Source organism: Hippoglossus hippoglossus, chromosome 10, assembly GCF_009819705.1.
Source record: "Hippoglossus hippoglossus isolate fHipHip1 chromosome 10, fHipHip1.pri, whole genome shotgun sequence".
Lineage (NCBI taxonomy): Eukaryota > Metazoa > Chordata > Actinopteri > Pleuronectiformes > Pleuronectidae > Hippoglossus > Hippoglossus hippoglossus.
The window spans coordinates 19,802,223-19,818,193 of NC_047160.1; the positions used below are offsets into that span (position 1 = coordinate 19,802,223).

At 40.5% G+C, this 15,971-nt stretch overlaps 2 protein-coding genes across 2 annotated transcripts; one reads left to right on the forward strand and one right to left on the reverse strand.

Moving 5' to 3' along the window:
* The first annotated feature begins 8,089 nt into the window (after positions 1–8,089).
* On the forward strand, positions 8,090–13,192 carry gla (galactosidase, alpha). Its single transcript, XM_034597142.1, has 8 exons — positions 8,090–8,438; positions 9,403–9,577; positions 10,298–10,472; positions 10,811–10,902; positions 11,072–11,233; positions 11,973–12,170; positions 12,320–12,739; positions 12,776–13,192. The coding sequence occupies exons 1-7, from the start codon at positions 8,278–8,280 to the stop codon at positions 12,641–12,643; spliced, it is 1,287 nt and encodes a 428-aa protein (XP_034453033.1). The 5' UTR covers positions 8,090–8,277; the 3' UTR covers positions 12,644–12,739; positions 12,776–13,192.
* A 16-nt stretch (positions 13,193–13,208) lies between these two features.
* Positions 13,209–15,566, reverse strand: rpl36a (ribosomal protein L36A). The gene is made up of 5 exons (XM_034597144.1): positions 15,469–15,566; positions 14,720–14,825; positions 14,566–14,633; positions 14,366–14,488; positions 13,209–13,289 (listed from the first exon to the last, which is right to left on the reverse strand). The coding sequence occupies exons 1-5, from the start codon at positions 15,469–15,471 to the stop codon at positions 13,269–13,271; spliced, it is 321 nt and encodes a 106-aa protein (XP_034453035.1). The 5' UTR covers positions 15,472–15,566; the 3' UTR covers positions 13,209–13,268.
* Positions 15,567–15,971: the final 405 nt, after the last annotated feature.

Below are 15,971 nucleotides of genomic sequence, written 5' to 3' on the forward strand. Positions count from 1 at the left end.
AGTGCTCAAACGTTTACATTTTAATATTGCAGCTCTGCTCGTGTAAGGAAACGCTGGCTGAGGTTATCCGAGCTCAAGGAGAAGCCAAAATGTCTCGACGTGTCTGTTTAGTTTTGTCTGTTTTGAATAATTTAATAACATTAGATAAATTATGATGCCTCATGCAAAACCCTGTAATCTTTCAAACTGGGTGGGAGTTATCTTATCCAGACACCATTAAAAACAAACATTGAAAAAAAGAAAAGAGAATATAAATATAATTACAGAGCTGTGAATGGGCTTTGCTGCGACCTGCCAATGCCTCATTAGCATTTAATATGAAAAGAGCTAAGCATTAAACTTTTTGCATCTTCCAACACACAGAAAATTATTCTAATAGGTTAAAATCTCATTTGGATCCAATTATGCCTTTGCCATTGGATTCAAGAGGTGAAAAAGCTTAGCAGTCAAGTGTAACAGGGGGTAATGAGCTGCAGCTCGGCTCGCACCATGTTAGAGAGGTTCACAGGACTGTAAACAATCCGGGAGGTGTTTCGAGCATAGGGGGCTGTGGACACGGACCTCCAATCAGGGAAATCCTGAATGCACAGTGATAGCGATCTTGCTTTGGTTACCATGGTGACAGTGATCATAAAATCCTATACCCTGCATCACACAGAGCATGTTTCCCTGTGTATCGCCTCTAGAAATCCACAGAGAGCCTCTATATACTTGCTTACATCTGTATTTCTGTTCATTAAGGTCACATGGGGTGTTTTGCTGTCATCAAAGATAACGCTTCTAGTTTAACTACGGGGGGATTTGGACCTCGCAGGCTTGTTTTAAAACCTTTTCCTTGTCTCTGCTGCACTCTGCATGACCAGCTGGAATAATAAGACCTGATAACCTGCTTCCCTCGGGCTATTTTCTTTTTTCCGCTGCCAAATCGAGCGATATTACAATACATTTTCATGTGATAATAAAGACGCACGAATGGTGTGCGTGATGTTATTTGCTTCTTTGTTCCCCCCCCCCCCTCCCCCTCTCAGGATGAAGAGGAAATGTGCTCCAGGCGCGAAAACCCATCCACAGAAATCAATTTGCAGGTTTGTGGTAACCTGAGACATATTGAACTCCAATACAGAATAATTTCTCCAGGTAATACAGAGGCAGTGTCTCAAAGAAAAACACAGGCAGAATTTTTCAGCCTCGAATGAAATATTAAACAGAGAGCAGGCCGGCAGCCCCCCCCCCACCAAAAAAACTAAACAGACAGAGCCGATTCTGCTCTTTCAGAATCAGTAAGAAGAACTCTGGTACAAAATGGAGCACAATAAAACTTAAAAGTCTTTGGTTTCTGATCAAGTCTAAAGCCTCATCTATCTGCAGCGTGCTTGGTACAGAGCTGTGATTTAGCTCGGTAAAGAGGCTGATTTCTCCCCCACTTTGGTCTTTTTGTGTGATGTCCAGTCCCTGTGTGTTGGACATGTAATCATAAATAACCTGCAGTTGTTATTGACTCTATAAGCGAGAAAAAAAACTACCCAAACAAAGGTCATTGTGTCTGGAGCTAACGCAGCAAAACTGGTGAAATGAAACCCAATGAGTCGCAGTGATGGACGACTGAACACCTGCTCGGAGCCATTCAGCAGTTCTGTAAACAGTCTTTTCAGGAATGACATCGTTTGACGGCATCGTTTTGTTTGTCAGTTGAATTTGGTGTCGATGTAGTTTCTCTGTAACACACAGCTACAAATAAACATGGATTTGTTCACTCTCCAAAATATTGTTTTATGTCATTATTCAAACCATGTTCATCCTCTTAGTGTAATCGAAGGATCAAGTCATTTACAATTTATCCTGATGGGATATTCATATTTGAACAAAACTTGTAAGTCCATCATACATTTGTCAAGACATTTCACCAAAGAGCATAGATGTCAATAGTGGCACAAGAGGAAAACTCAGGGAATCACCAAAGTCATTAGGAAGCATTATTTGAACATTATGAATGTATGTATTTCATTGATTGTGTTCATTTTATCCTTATTTGTGTGAGTCTTCTGAAAGCTTATGAATTCAGATGTAACGGAGCAGTACCACAGAAAAGCATGGGGGGCAGTGTAGCCAATAGTTCAAGCAAGACGTCTATAACACACAAGGAAGAAATTTCAACAATGGCCCAATTTTTTAAAGAGCGTCTATAAACTACAGGCGTCTATAAGAAGTCACGTGTGGTACATTGTCACAACCTCCTGTACCGTCATCATGTTTGTTGATGTCAGAAACTCGACTCTAGTGGACGTATTAATTAACAACAATGCCGAAGTAAAGGACGCGTGGAGGCAGTGTGACATCATTTAAAATGGACGTATCTCTTTTCGTATATAAAGGCAGCAAGATGAGCCTTTAAGATATTAATAAGCCCTGAGTGAGGTGTGCAGGTGGACCCAACATGCAGAGGCCAGGTTAACGGAAAGTGTAATTTAACAACGGCAAAGGTACTGACGGAAAAAAAGATTTAAACAACAAAGTCCAGAGAAATTCCACAAACAGTCTTTCAGTCTTCGGGGTCACGGCAGAATCATGACAAAAAATGGTGGAACAAACACTATTGCAATTCCAAAAGCCACAATTCAATTACCGCTCAGTCAATATAACAATAAAAAGAAAATAACTCAGTATCGGACTAAATGATGCAATCATCTCCTGGTTCTCAATAATCTGTTAAATTAAGACTTGAAGGTATCATATTACACTTCTCCAATATGTATTTTGCTGAGTTGTGTATTTGTTTTATCTCAAATGTTTACAAATGTTTCCAGCAATTTTCACCCCAACAGAAATCCATAATGTTAATCAAGGTTAAGGGTTCATGTCATTTCATCCCCAGGAGATGGCGTCATATCCCCTGGCTGTCTGACCGAAGAGGTCAAATTTACTTTTTATCCTGTTTAAAGCCAAATGTTCAGAGTAATTTAAGTTTTGGTCTTTTTTAACTTTATATTGTAACTGGGTTAAAGGTTGTTGTTATTGGATGTCTGGATTTTATGTTGACAAAGAAACAGGCTGACAAACGTCAGTGTCAGCTCTGCTCGTTGCCCCTCTGACACTGTGTCGGCTAATCAGTGTTGAGGAAACACTGACTTTCTGTTTTCCCTGATTGAATCACTTGGTCTGTTTGTTTTGGAAAGGACGAGACCTCAGTGGATCATTTAGCTCCCGGTTAAAAAAAGCCTGAACATATCAACACTGAAGGAATCCAAACCTCGAGAGGCCGACTGCCATGATGCCAAGGCTGATGAAGAAAAAACTCCCACAATGCAACGCTCCTTCACGACATCTCATTGTTTTGATTGAGAGACCCCTAGTGGTAGAACAGCGTATGGTGCAGATAAAGGAGACTTTTTATGAGACTTTGAACAAAATTGTATTTGAAGTGTCCTCAACCCATCTGCTTTGACTCGAGTAGACACAGAGATGACAAACGCCACAGACTGAAACAGATGCCAAGTAGAGAGCCTGAAAATATCCTTGACTGAGTGTCCTGCATGCTGAGCCAAACAAATCATTGATTTCATCAGAAATGTACTGCCTCTCTTTGCTCGTTATTGATTTTGCCGTGCACTTTGTTTACCAGCTATAGCACACAATGCACTGTTGTATCTAATTATTGTAGGGAATGTGCGTCCTCAGAGGTAGGATCAGTCCTGGCAGGTCCATGCTGCTTTTGTACCAGCAGCCCGAGTGAAGGTCAGTCTCTGTGTACTCCCTGACTTTTTAAGGGCTACGAATTGAATCATGCGTCGATTAAGCTATTAAAATAGATTTTCTCAAAACACACTGAAGTACCCTCTGCCTAGGATCGGTAACTCTCCCCACTGTGGTAGCTGCTCCTGAGATCATTGGTAATAATATGTCAGATGTAATCACAAAAGGAGACTAGTATTGAACGACATTTCCACATCGGCAGTGGAGTAAAAAATCCTAATTAGTTACATAATTTCCAGGAACAGAAATGTGACAAGTGTTCGATGCAGAATCTGGACGGGAGAGAACAGAGGATTGGAGATTCTCTGTTCTCTCAGAAGAATAACAGCGCTTCTGCAAATCTCCCCACTGTGGGACTAATAAAGGATTATCTTAAAAGCAAATATATTTATACATAAAAATAACCAGAGAGAACAGAGGTGCTTCTTTCAATTAAAGCATTTTAGAAATGAGACAGTGAATAATTTATCAGGTACGTTTATTGATAAAAAACAACTTTCTCCCTGTGCTGCACCTAAACATCTCTAAGGAATCTGAAGAGAAGCAGAAACGAATCTGAGCTGATGCAACATGAAAACCTCCCTTCTGTGAGCTGAGAGAAGTGGAATCACCAAGATCTCTGTGTTTGTTCAACACGTCTCCCGGCTGCACGAACAGGACTGACTGTTGTGGTTTTCACATTTAAGATACGCTCACCACATTTATGATTCTCTAATTACATTTTGACTTGTGAGAATGAACCACTGCCTTCTATGGAGAATCGAATTAAAGATATCGACAAATCAGATTTGAGTCACTGTATAACCTAGTGGTTCATTCTCACTGCTCACATTGTAATTAGAAATTAAAAATCGGACAATTGTTATTAAATTACGTTTCTAACAATATGGACCCGGCCAGTGGCAGTATGTTTAAGATGCATATCGGTGTTACACAATTGTCCTGGTGACCTTTTTTGAACTTCATTCATCCTCTCTGTCTTTGCTGTCACCTCATAAATGTCCACTGTTAAATACAAGCAGAATTGCTCCCAAAAAAACTGATAATAAGATTTTACCATATTTAAATATACACTCTTAAAGGCATCTGTGAAGTCAATCCTGTTTAATAATTTAATAAGATAAGATAAGATAACATTTTTATCCCACGGTATGGAAATTCACTTCTTAAACCAGTGTACAATACACGTGGAAGTGTACAGTAGAATAAAATAGAGAATATTCAATTAAATTAAATTAAAATACAGAGAATATGCACATAATATTACACTATAAATACATTATATATAGATATCTTTCATATTGATTCTGTACCAGTCACATTGTAATTACACATCCAATTACGGAGTAGTCGCAATGTAATTGTGATGAATTAAAATGCATTTGTAGCTGTTTAAAAGGTAATTAAAGCTATTAACAAGAAAAACTTAAACCCTTAATCATGATTAAACCAACAACAGTACATTATTTTACATTGAGAGTATACAAGAGCCCTATAGGGTTTGTTCTTGCTTTTCCTGAGGCACAACTTTATTTTTATGACATTTGCTCATTCTGCCACCTGTCCCCATAGATCAATGCAATAAAGTAGCTCCTTGACACGACGGCACAGCTTTCCCTTTCATCTTATCCCCTGTACACTCCATAACAAAGTTTCCAACATAAGTCAACCATGACAGTCTCTTCAATTACGTGACACGGGTGGAGGAAGGAACATGATGGATTGGTGTCAAAGCTCAGGGTGGAATAAACCAGACAGAAAGCATGGGTTGCCCATCTGTCAAAAATCTCAATGAGGCACTGTACAGAAAGAGACACGCCGCTCTGTCAAGGGTCTCATCACGATGGTGGTGGGGGGGATCCCATTTTTACAAAGGGAAAACAATGTATTCAAGAGATCTGGATTGATCCATCCATCAGCAGGGGGGGGGGATAAAATTGAAATCTGACATTTAGAGCCTTGACACCATTCCTCACTGACACTGATGTGAACCATAGAGTGATAAATAGTTTGTATCACCTGTCCCTGGGGGACGCCTCCGAAAACTGTTTAGGGTTGAAATAGGCACCGTTGACATTTCACTCAAAGGTCAGGTTTTGTGTTTATTAATGGTCCCATCTTTTACATACGCAGTGGGCATGCATGTAATTGCTGCAGGGGGATCAGGGAACATGTCACCCCTCAATGTACAAAGGGGGGGGGGGGGGGGGGGGGGGGGGGACATATTTTGTGTTTAATTGGTACTTGTTTGGGTCGAGGCCACATTCATTGTGCTGAAAGTACTGGCTCATCTATTTATTAATTCCACAAAGGTCTGTCTGTCTGTATGTGGAACACACATCTCACAGACCGTTCATCTTACGGACTTCACACTTGTGTATTGTTAATAGTTCTGAGAAGTTAAACAACAACACTGGGTCCAACTGTGTCATGGCAACAACATTCACAGAATCACTTGTAATTTGTTGTCAAAGTAAAAGTAAAATGTTCGTTTTGTTGCTGCAATGCTTTATTACAGCCTGAATTACAGAGCTTTTGTTTTGAAATGTTGTGAACTTGGGTCTTGAAGATGGTGTCGGTTGCAGTAAATCATTAAAATTTACATAAACCACCAATGTGGACAGTGATACAGAAAATTCTGTTTCATATTATGAAAAACATTGACTCTAAAATTTGAATTGCAGATAAACCAGGTAGGATGAACACAAACTGTTCTTCCTTCACTCTGCACCATAGACTGTACATAGTTCACTAATGACAAGGAATTATTCTGAAGTAGCTCCGGAGCATTAGTTCCACAAAAGAAACAAAAGCTGGTCCACACTCTCTCTCCGCCCAGTGTCTGAGAAGAGGAGTTTGCCCTTGACAGTGGGGATGAGGATTATCTAATCGGGGTCTGTGCTCTTGAATTCTTCCTTGTTTGACTTCTCTCAATTCCAGGACACGAGGAGTCACGCACGGCAAAGACAAACCGTCAGGAGCGAGATCACAGGAAGATCTTACTGATTCAAGTCGCGTCTCCTCCGTAAAGTTTCATCTCCTTTGTGCCTCCATTCAAACTCTCAACAAGCTGATCTCATTAGCAAAGACACAATTTGCATCCGTCTCCTTAAAACCCCACAAAAGGCGGGGTATTATAATAAATACAAAACTCATCACTCTCTCTGTGTGAGTGAGAAGAACTCTGACAGTTTCATGAGGGAGAAAACGTCCAGGATTAATTTGGTTCTCAAAGCAGGGTGTCTGTTTACAGCAAAATTAAGAAAGCCATTGATAAATGGGATAATGTCTGCACAAAACAAATTACTGTGTTCGATCTGAAACTAATAAACAGCTTGAAACAGCGTAGATATGTAAATAGTCTTACATTACTGCTGTGTTTGGCATTTTTGATTAGCCAGCTTCCTCAGCGAACAGTAAAGTAAATTAGGCCACTTCCATTCACTATGTGTTGGTAGGAAACTGAATAGATATCTGATTTTATACACTGTTGGCAAATTTAATTCATAACAAAGCATCATTATTTAGAAGCTGATGTTCTGTAAAATCTGATCCTCAAATTAACTAGTAAAACTAAATAAAGTCACATATACATATACATAGCATGAAGTACCTTAAATTGTATATAAGTACTTGAGTAAATGTACACAGTTGCATTCCACCAGTGGTTTTAAGAATTTGATTATTTTAGCTAAAATAATAATAATAACTATTCAGTATACGTTTCTCAAATAGCTAAAATACTGAATCTTTTGACACATCAGCAGCACGTTATCTCAAGTATCAGGACTTTGATAAGATTGTGTGAGAAACTATAAGTTGATTCAGACCAAAGAACCACAAGGACTTGGGGGAAATTTCCCCTTTTGTGTTTGTTTCTCTGTCAAATTCTACGATTTTATTCTCGTGATATCACAACTTTTTCTCTTAAAGTTACATTTGTATTCGCGTTTTAATAGCCTGTGACTTTACTCTCATAATATTATGAATGTTTTCATCGTTAAATCACAACTTTCTCGTAATATCATGACTTTTATTCTTGAAATGTCGGTTAAATAAAATAATATCATGACTAATGACTACATGAATAATATTACTTTATTTTCAAAATTTTCGAAAACATTTCTTCAAAGTCGCCTTCAAACTTGTCATAAAATTGTACTTATTAATATTATTTATATATTTAAACTCCCAATTTTACTAACAATGTAATAAATCTATTATTTATGAATACAGTCATCATCACTGCTGCTGTTTCCACACGTGACTTCATCTATAACGATCACTATTGTCATGTCATGTCAGCTGACTTGTGTTTCTCAGCTGATCACAGTTGAAACTTGGCGCTTCCGTGTTTAGAGAGTGAATCCGGGCCGGACTCTCATTGGTCGGTCACAGACGCATTTAGCATGTATTGGTCGAGAGTCGCTTTAATCATCCGTGGGGGCGGTCCGAACACATCAGGAAATAGATGCGGGCGCGTGTTTGTCTTTGTTTCTATGAGCAGTGAAGAGTTTACAGGTAGAGATGATCGGTTTATTGTTTCTGCTCCGGCTGCTGGTTTTCATCAGACCCGCAGCTGAAGCGTTGGACAACGGTCTGGCTCTGACTCCCACCATGGGCTGGCTGCACTGGGAGAGGTTCATGTGTAACATCGACTGTGACAAGGATCCGGAGAACTGCATCAGGTGAGAGGCTGCAGGAGACTCAGGTACAGACTGACATGATGGTGAGAGGCTGCAGGAGACTCAGGTACAGACTGACATGATGGTGAGAGGCTGCAGGAGACTCAGGTACAGACTGACATGATGGTGAGAGGCTGCAGGAGACTCAGGTACAGACTGACATGATGGTGAGAGGCTGCAGGAGACTCAGGTACAGACTGACATGATGGTGAGAGGCTGCAGGAGACTCAGGTACAGACTGACATGATGGTGAGAGGCTGCAGGAGACTCAGGTACAGGTTGACATGATGGTGAGAGGCTGCAGGAGACTCAGGTACAGGTTGACATGATGGTGAGATGATAAACGGCAGGAAAGTCTCCTGCTAATATAAGTCACAGGACTTGTACACCTGTACTTCACTTCTTATCATAGACTGCATATGAAGGGCTCTTACATGGAAACATCTGTATGTACGGTGGCCCTGATGTACAAATAAAAAACAACAACAACAACAAAACACAAGCTAAAATGAAATCACGCCAGCAAACAACAAAGTGAAACAGGAACTGAGAACAGGAAAGTCTCCTGCTAATATAAATCACAGAAATATTAAACCTTTGATTCTCACATGTAAACATCTCGTATGTACGGTGGCCCTGAAGTGCAAATCACAAAAGACAGTAGCAAATAGCAAAACACATTAGCTTACAAGAAAACACAATAACAAATTATAAACATGTGGACAGTGCGTCAATACAATTGCTGATGAGCCTGTAGAGCACCAATAGGAGCTCACTGGTTGAATTGCTATTGTCTTATATTACTCATAGATATTACTCAACCATGAACAAAATCCAAACTGGCGTTCACTGTCGCGACAATTCCTTCCGCTTGTACGTATTTGTTGTCTGCCATATTGCTGTTGCACATGACATTGAACGCTGGCATGTTAAGAGCGCGGCCTGTCTCCTCTTGTTGCCCTGGCAGTGAGCGTCTGTACATGCAGATGGCAGACGTGATGGTGAAGGAGGGCTGGAGAGAAGCCGGCTACGAGTACGTCTGCATCGATGACTGCTGGCCCTCCCGTCAGCGGGATGCCCAGGGCCGCCTGCAGGCAGACCCCAAAAGATTCCCTGGGGGCATCAAGAAACTGGCCGAATATGTGAGTAGCAGTAGGTACAAAAACTCTGAATGTGAGTGTAGCATTTATGCCATGAAGAGTTAAGGAGTTTGAGTTGTTTCTACAGCTGGAAGGTGCAAATAAAGAGTGTGTGCTGCGATATGACTGTTTTGTTAGAGCTTCTGGTATTTGGGCTGCATTTTGAACAGCATACACTGTTATGTAATAGCAAACCATGTCATATTTAACACATGCTGTAAGAGGTGTGAGGTGCAGTGTAACAGAATCAGCGGTGCAATGCGTCTACGTTTGAACATTTGTGAGAAGATCTGATCCAGTAACTCAAGAAGAAAAAGTCATTACATGTTCAGGTAAAATATTATTAATATATATATCCATTCAAGGCGACCTGCAATTATTGACATAATGAAGGGGAAAGAAGCTGAAGTAGAAACCAGGTCTCAGATTTCACACAGATAGAAATTGAAGCGTGAAACCTAAGCATTAAATTGTCTCAGGTAGGAGTGTGCTGTCGTTCACCCGCTCTGCCTCAGTCACAGAGGATCTCTGCACTGTGGACCACCATGACAGCTGAAAAGTTCTATTCTCCAGGAAAGAGATATATTTAGCTCCGACAAGCCAGAGCATCAAGTTCTTAGCTGTGCAACATCGCCACCTCCTGGCACAGACCCATAACCTGTCAAAAACATAAATATTGTAAACTTAAAGAGATTAATTCTGCTTTTATTTGTCTGTTTTAAGATCCATTCTAAGGGTCTGAAGCTGGGTATCTATGCAGATGTTGGGAAAAACACCTGTGCTGGATACCCCGGCAGTCTGGGTCACTACGAGACCGACGCTCAGACTTTTGTCGACTGGAATGTGGACCTGCTCAAGTTTGACGGCTGCTTCATGGACTGGACCTTGCTGGGGGAAGGTGAGATTTTGATTTGGTCCTTAACTACTGTGTTTTAGGCTCTGAAAGTGGGGATACTTTTAAATAAGAGTATTTAATTATTTTGATTATTATTTACTGGGAAAGCAGTGACAATCTTGCAATGTTAAAGAAAGTGCCTAAACATTTCTGCACTGTATTGTACGGTTTATTTAGATAAACTTAGAAAATGACATTTTCACAACTGAATTTGTAAACTTACAACTTACCTCATTCAGTTCTGGGTTCATTATTTGAATCTTCTGTCATTCAGGAGCTCCATGACTCATTCGACACAGCATTGCATGTGGTTTAACCTGTTGTTCTTCATTCTGGCGAAGGCTACACAAACATGTCAAAAGCACTGAACCAAACCGGAAGAAGTATCCTGTACTCCTGCGAGTGGCCTTTATACGAGTGGGCTTTCAAAAAGGTGAGAGAACTCATCTTAATATCACTTTGTGTTTCAACAAACATCAATCTCTGATTTATTCTACACAATTCTATATAAAATTGAAATTAATATAAAGAGCATTTATCTGAGCTCTTCCACTGCACGATGACGCCGTATGTCTCATAAAAGAGCATCTCTGTGCCTCCAGCCAAACTACACAGCCATCCGTGAGGCATGTAACCACTGGCGCAACTACGCTGACGTGTACGACTCGTGGAGCTCGATCAAATCCATCTTGGACTGGACTGCTTCTCATCAAGACATCATCGTCCCCCCGGCTGGACCTGGGGGCTGGAATGACCCCGATATGGTACTGGGCTCCACTCTTTGACCTCAAACTGGAAATAGAACCACCCTTCAAGTACACAGCGTTTTATTATCAGGCCCACGGAGGGGAAGTGTGGTATTTCAAAGACAAAGGAGAGCTGATTTGTTTCTCAGCTGAAGGTCCATTGTCTGACATTTAGAGAAGTAATTCATGAGGAGACAGACAATAAGACTTAGCATCACTATCAGTGTGTCCAGTATTACTAGAAAGGCACTCAAGCACACACCTCGACCAAAACAGTCTCCTCATGAAACCACATTGAAATTTACGACATCTGGATTTGTATATGGTTCTGCATCAAACAGCACACACATAAATATCTGTCCTCAACACGTCAGATTATTTCAAATCAAGATCCATGGTTCAGTCTGAGAAATTAATTAAGATTTCTGTTAACCTGCTATCTCACAATGTTAAAGAAAATTAAAAGGACAAATGCAGCTCCATGGCTGAGAACTAATTTGAAGAATCAATTACTTAATTTTAAATGTGCCAGCAGGTTGATTCTTAAAGTAATTTACTACCCAAAATGTCAAAGTATTCCTTCCTTGCATTTTTTATTTTTATTTATAGGCTGTAGAGCTTAATTTGCGACAGGACTCAACAGAATTTGTTTTAGTTAACTACACGGATTTGTGTTAGAAATCTCAATAGTACGTGTTGATGTGCTGCATCTCCTGGATTCCCTTGTTACAATGTTGTCCCTGGTTCATTTCTCTAGCTGGTCATTGGGAACTTTGGCCTGAGTCACGACCAGCAGGAGTCTCAGATGGCTCTGTGGGCCATCATGGCAGCTCCTCTGCTCATGTCCAACGACCTGAGGCACATCTGTCCTCGCTCCAAGGGGCTGCTACAGAACAGACGCATCATAGAGATCAGCCAGGACCCGCTGGGCCAGCAGGGATACTGCACCATCAAGGTGAGCGAGAAGCAGGGGTCACCTCCTGGAATGTTTAGATGCTTTGTAATCATCTTGGCATGAACCAGCAGTAACAAAACTAAGACCTTAACACAACTCAGGATATCAAACATTTACCGGCCACTAACAAACCGTAACTTGTTCTACAGGTGGACAATTTTGAGGTGTGGGAGAGGCCTCTGTCTCACAAGCGTCTGGCTGTCGCTGTTCTGAACAGACAGGAGATCGGGGGTCCCCGGGGGCTGGTCATCAGAGCGGTTCCCGGCTGGAAGATCTGTGACCCCCAGTGTAATGTGACACAGATCCTGCCTCAGTACAGGGAGCTGGGTGTTCAGACTCTAAAGAGCAAAGTGGTTTTATCAGTGAACCCTTCAGGTACCGCTCTTCTCACCCTCACTCCCATCAGCAGCAGGTTTAAGATGATGCACTGGCAGGACACAAATGTCAAGCACATGCAGGAAACCATTTTGTAATCCACAGGTGGTTTGGCCATCTGCCAGAACTACATTGATTAAGTCAAGGTGTAAAATTGGTTGCTTTTGTGTAATAGACCAAATACTTTATAATTTTTTTTTTTTTTAATGGGGAAACGGGAATTTTTGAATTATTTTAGTTGGCTTGAATGGGTTTGGCACTGGGATAAACTACAGTATACTGTTGGCTTTATATGTTGAGTAAATCACTGGAATGTTTTTGTACACTTGATGTGAATTGTCTAGAATATGCTGACGAGATTTAATCTCAAAGGTCATGTGTAGAATGTGGTGGAATATATCTGAACAAATATTCTGTTTTAGTGTTTTATCATCTGAGACTAAGAATTGTATTATCCTCGAGTGAGACTGGCTCTAGAAGGAGTCTTGAGTTCATGTTACCTGAAGTGTAGGTTCTGGCCAGTTGGAAAAAGGTATTTAGTTGTAAGATGAAACTTTAACTTGATGCTAATAAATCCTACTCAGTGAACATTTTAAAAACTTGAATTTTGTACATTTGACATGCACTGTGAAAATAAAGGGAAAAAACCACTCAACTCAAAAGTTTCTTTTACTACATTTAATGAAAATTGTGACAACTTCATCCAGAAGACTGGACCACAGTTTAGAACTGGATGACCTGGCCCTGTTAGGGAAGACAAGAAAAACTTTGTTAAGAGCAGTTACACAACATATGATACCAGGTCTCAGTGGTATGTGGTTCAATATGACTGCTGCTGTCAATTAAAAAAAAAAAACACATCTGTTTGAAAATACCTTACTAATTCAAACATTTTGGGTGAGAATACACAGAAAATGAATTCCTTTATAATTCACCCAAACTGTCAAGTGCATCCACAGGCTTATTCTCACCATTGTGTATATTTAAGAGGCACTTTATTACAGCTATTTTAAGCTTCATATTTTCAGTTTAGAGTGCTGTGTTTAGGTTAAAGTGGCATTGTTCCAATTTAAAATTACATTTTTATGTCATTCACATATTTAGTTTGGGCAACTGGATCAATAGTGACTTTTGATTTCTTGTCAAAGAATAGACTGTTGGTCAACCGTCCTGCAAATCACTTCCAGTTAAAACCAATCAGGCACAAAACCATTCCTGATTCTAATTGTTAAATGTTCTTTCAGTTCAGATGGCTTCTATAACATTAGTTTGAGAACATGGACAGCCCATAGTCCTGACTTTATGTAGTTCCTACGGTTTCACTACTGTTTTGGGTAGATTTGTCAGAAAAAAGAAAAAAAAAAGGGTGCACTCACTGGTTAACATGCACATTTGTGCTGATTAAAGACGAATTTATACATAAATACGATGCCATGAAAGCAGTAAAGCTAAAACTCTATAAGTGCGTCTGCTCACTCAAAATATTAGTGTTACACAGCTTAAACATGTTGCACACTTTTACAATCCATCAATGGGATGAGGTGTCAAATTTTGGGGAGAACGTCAACTTTTAATTTGGCACTTAACGTAATCAAAGCAAATGCTAAACTTTCACTAGAAAACTGTACAGATGAAGTTATCCATCAGAATTTTGTTCATTAATTCACCACTTTAAGTGAACCAGCTATGAAATGATTATTGGGGTCACTGCATTCATGTGGACCTGCCACAGGACTTCACAATCCACTGATCATCATTAATATTCTGCACCACAATGTTCCAATAATTCACAGAGGAACAAACAAAAGACCAACGCCTACCTTTCTCTTCTTGTCACCTCCCAACTCGAAGTGCTTGCATCTCTTGATGGCCAGCATTCTCTTGGATCTGCAGTTGGGCTCCACGCACTCCAGCCTCAACACAATCTTCTTTGTAGTCTTAGCCTGTACAGACAACATTAATTAACACCCCCACACTCCTGCTACAACGTCACACACACAGAAATAAGGTCAGATCTTACCTTCTTGCGGAAAATAGGCTTGGTCTGGCCCCCGTAACCGGACTGCTTTCTGTCGTATCTCCTCTTACCTGCAAAGACATTTACAGATCAGACACACATCATCACACAGAGATGAGCACACAGACACACAAGCCATCATGAGCAGGCTGTTTACCCTGTGCAAAGAGGGAATCCTTCCCCTTCTTGTACTGGGTAACTTTGTGAGGCTGGTGCTTCTTGCACTTCTTGCAGTAGGTCCTCCGGGTCTTGGGGACGTTCACCTGAACAAGACGGAGGATAAATGTTAAAAAAAAACAAAAAAACTGTCTGACCACACGTGTCGAGTCAAACCACAGGAAAACAAGCGATTGGCCTCATGAGTAGCTGCTGCTAGCTACCGGCTAACGAAGCGAGATGAGCTGAGTCACAGATCGAAAATGCAGCTGCCATTTTGTAATTTAAAATAAATATAAAAATTATTGTTAATGGCGATGCAGCTCGTCTTCCTCATTTCTCCCCGGTGAGTGGACATGACAGCTAACGTCGGCTAGCATGCTAACACCGCCGTTAGCTAGCAGGCTAACACCGCCGCTATTTATGGTTAAATCAGCAGGATACGAGTAAACACGTTCACCTAACGTAGATAAACGTTAAGGGCTGTTCGCCATTGTTGCTACTTTAACATGTATCTTTTTATTGTATTCACCAGAAAGGCCGTGTTCATGTGGAGGCTCGAGCAGCACCAACACATCGTTTACAAGACTAACTAACAGCGAAACACGGGCACAAGATGGCTGATATCCCCCCAGTTACATGCAGCAGAGCATCCATCACATATCAGAGTGAACGACGTGTCAACACGGTGTTCAAAGCACGAGGATTGAGTTAGATTAGTGAAAGCGGATTCATGGCGGAGTTTCTCACCATGGCTGCGACCCAGTGCAGAGGGAAAGAGGGTGAGAGAAGCCGGAAGCACTCGTTATGTAGACCTCAGCTGGGAACCGGCGGCAACTCTGCAGTCTGCCCCCTAGCGGCAGGAAACACCAGGAGGTCATTTTAATTACAAACAAGTGAAACGAATTTAAAGTAAGCATTCACTTGAAGAAAAAAAACCACTCTGTTTTTATTTTTTTATTTTTTGAGAACTTATCTCGGAATTTCCAAGAGATAATTATATCAGAAAAACAGATTTTTTTTTTTTCAAGTGAATGCAATACGCTTCCATAGTTTCAAGGTGAAGATCACAAAGCATTAAAATGCAAATACAAGAATAAAAATGTTACATATGAGAAAAGTAAGAGTAAAAACTAAATGAAATAAAACATTATAAAACTTGTCAGATCACAGCTCAATTACAAGTTAATGAATAAATAAAAATGAAAAGTTGGCCAGCTGGATCTCCTCAGGGAAATTGTAGAGCCCTGCCA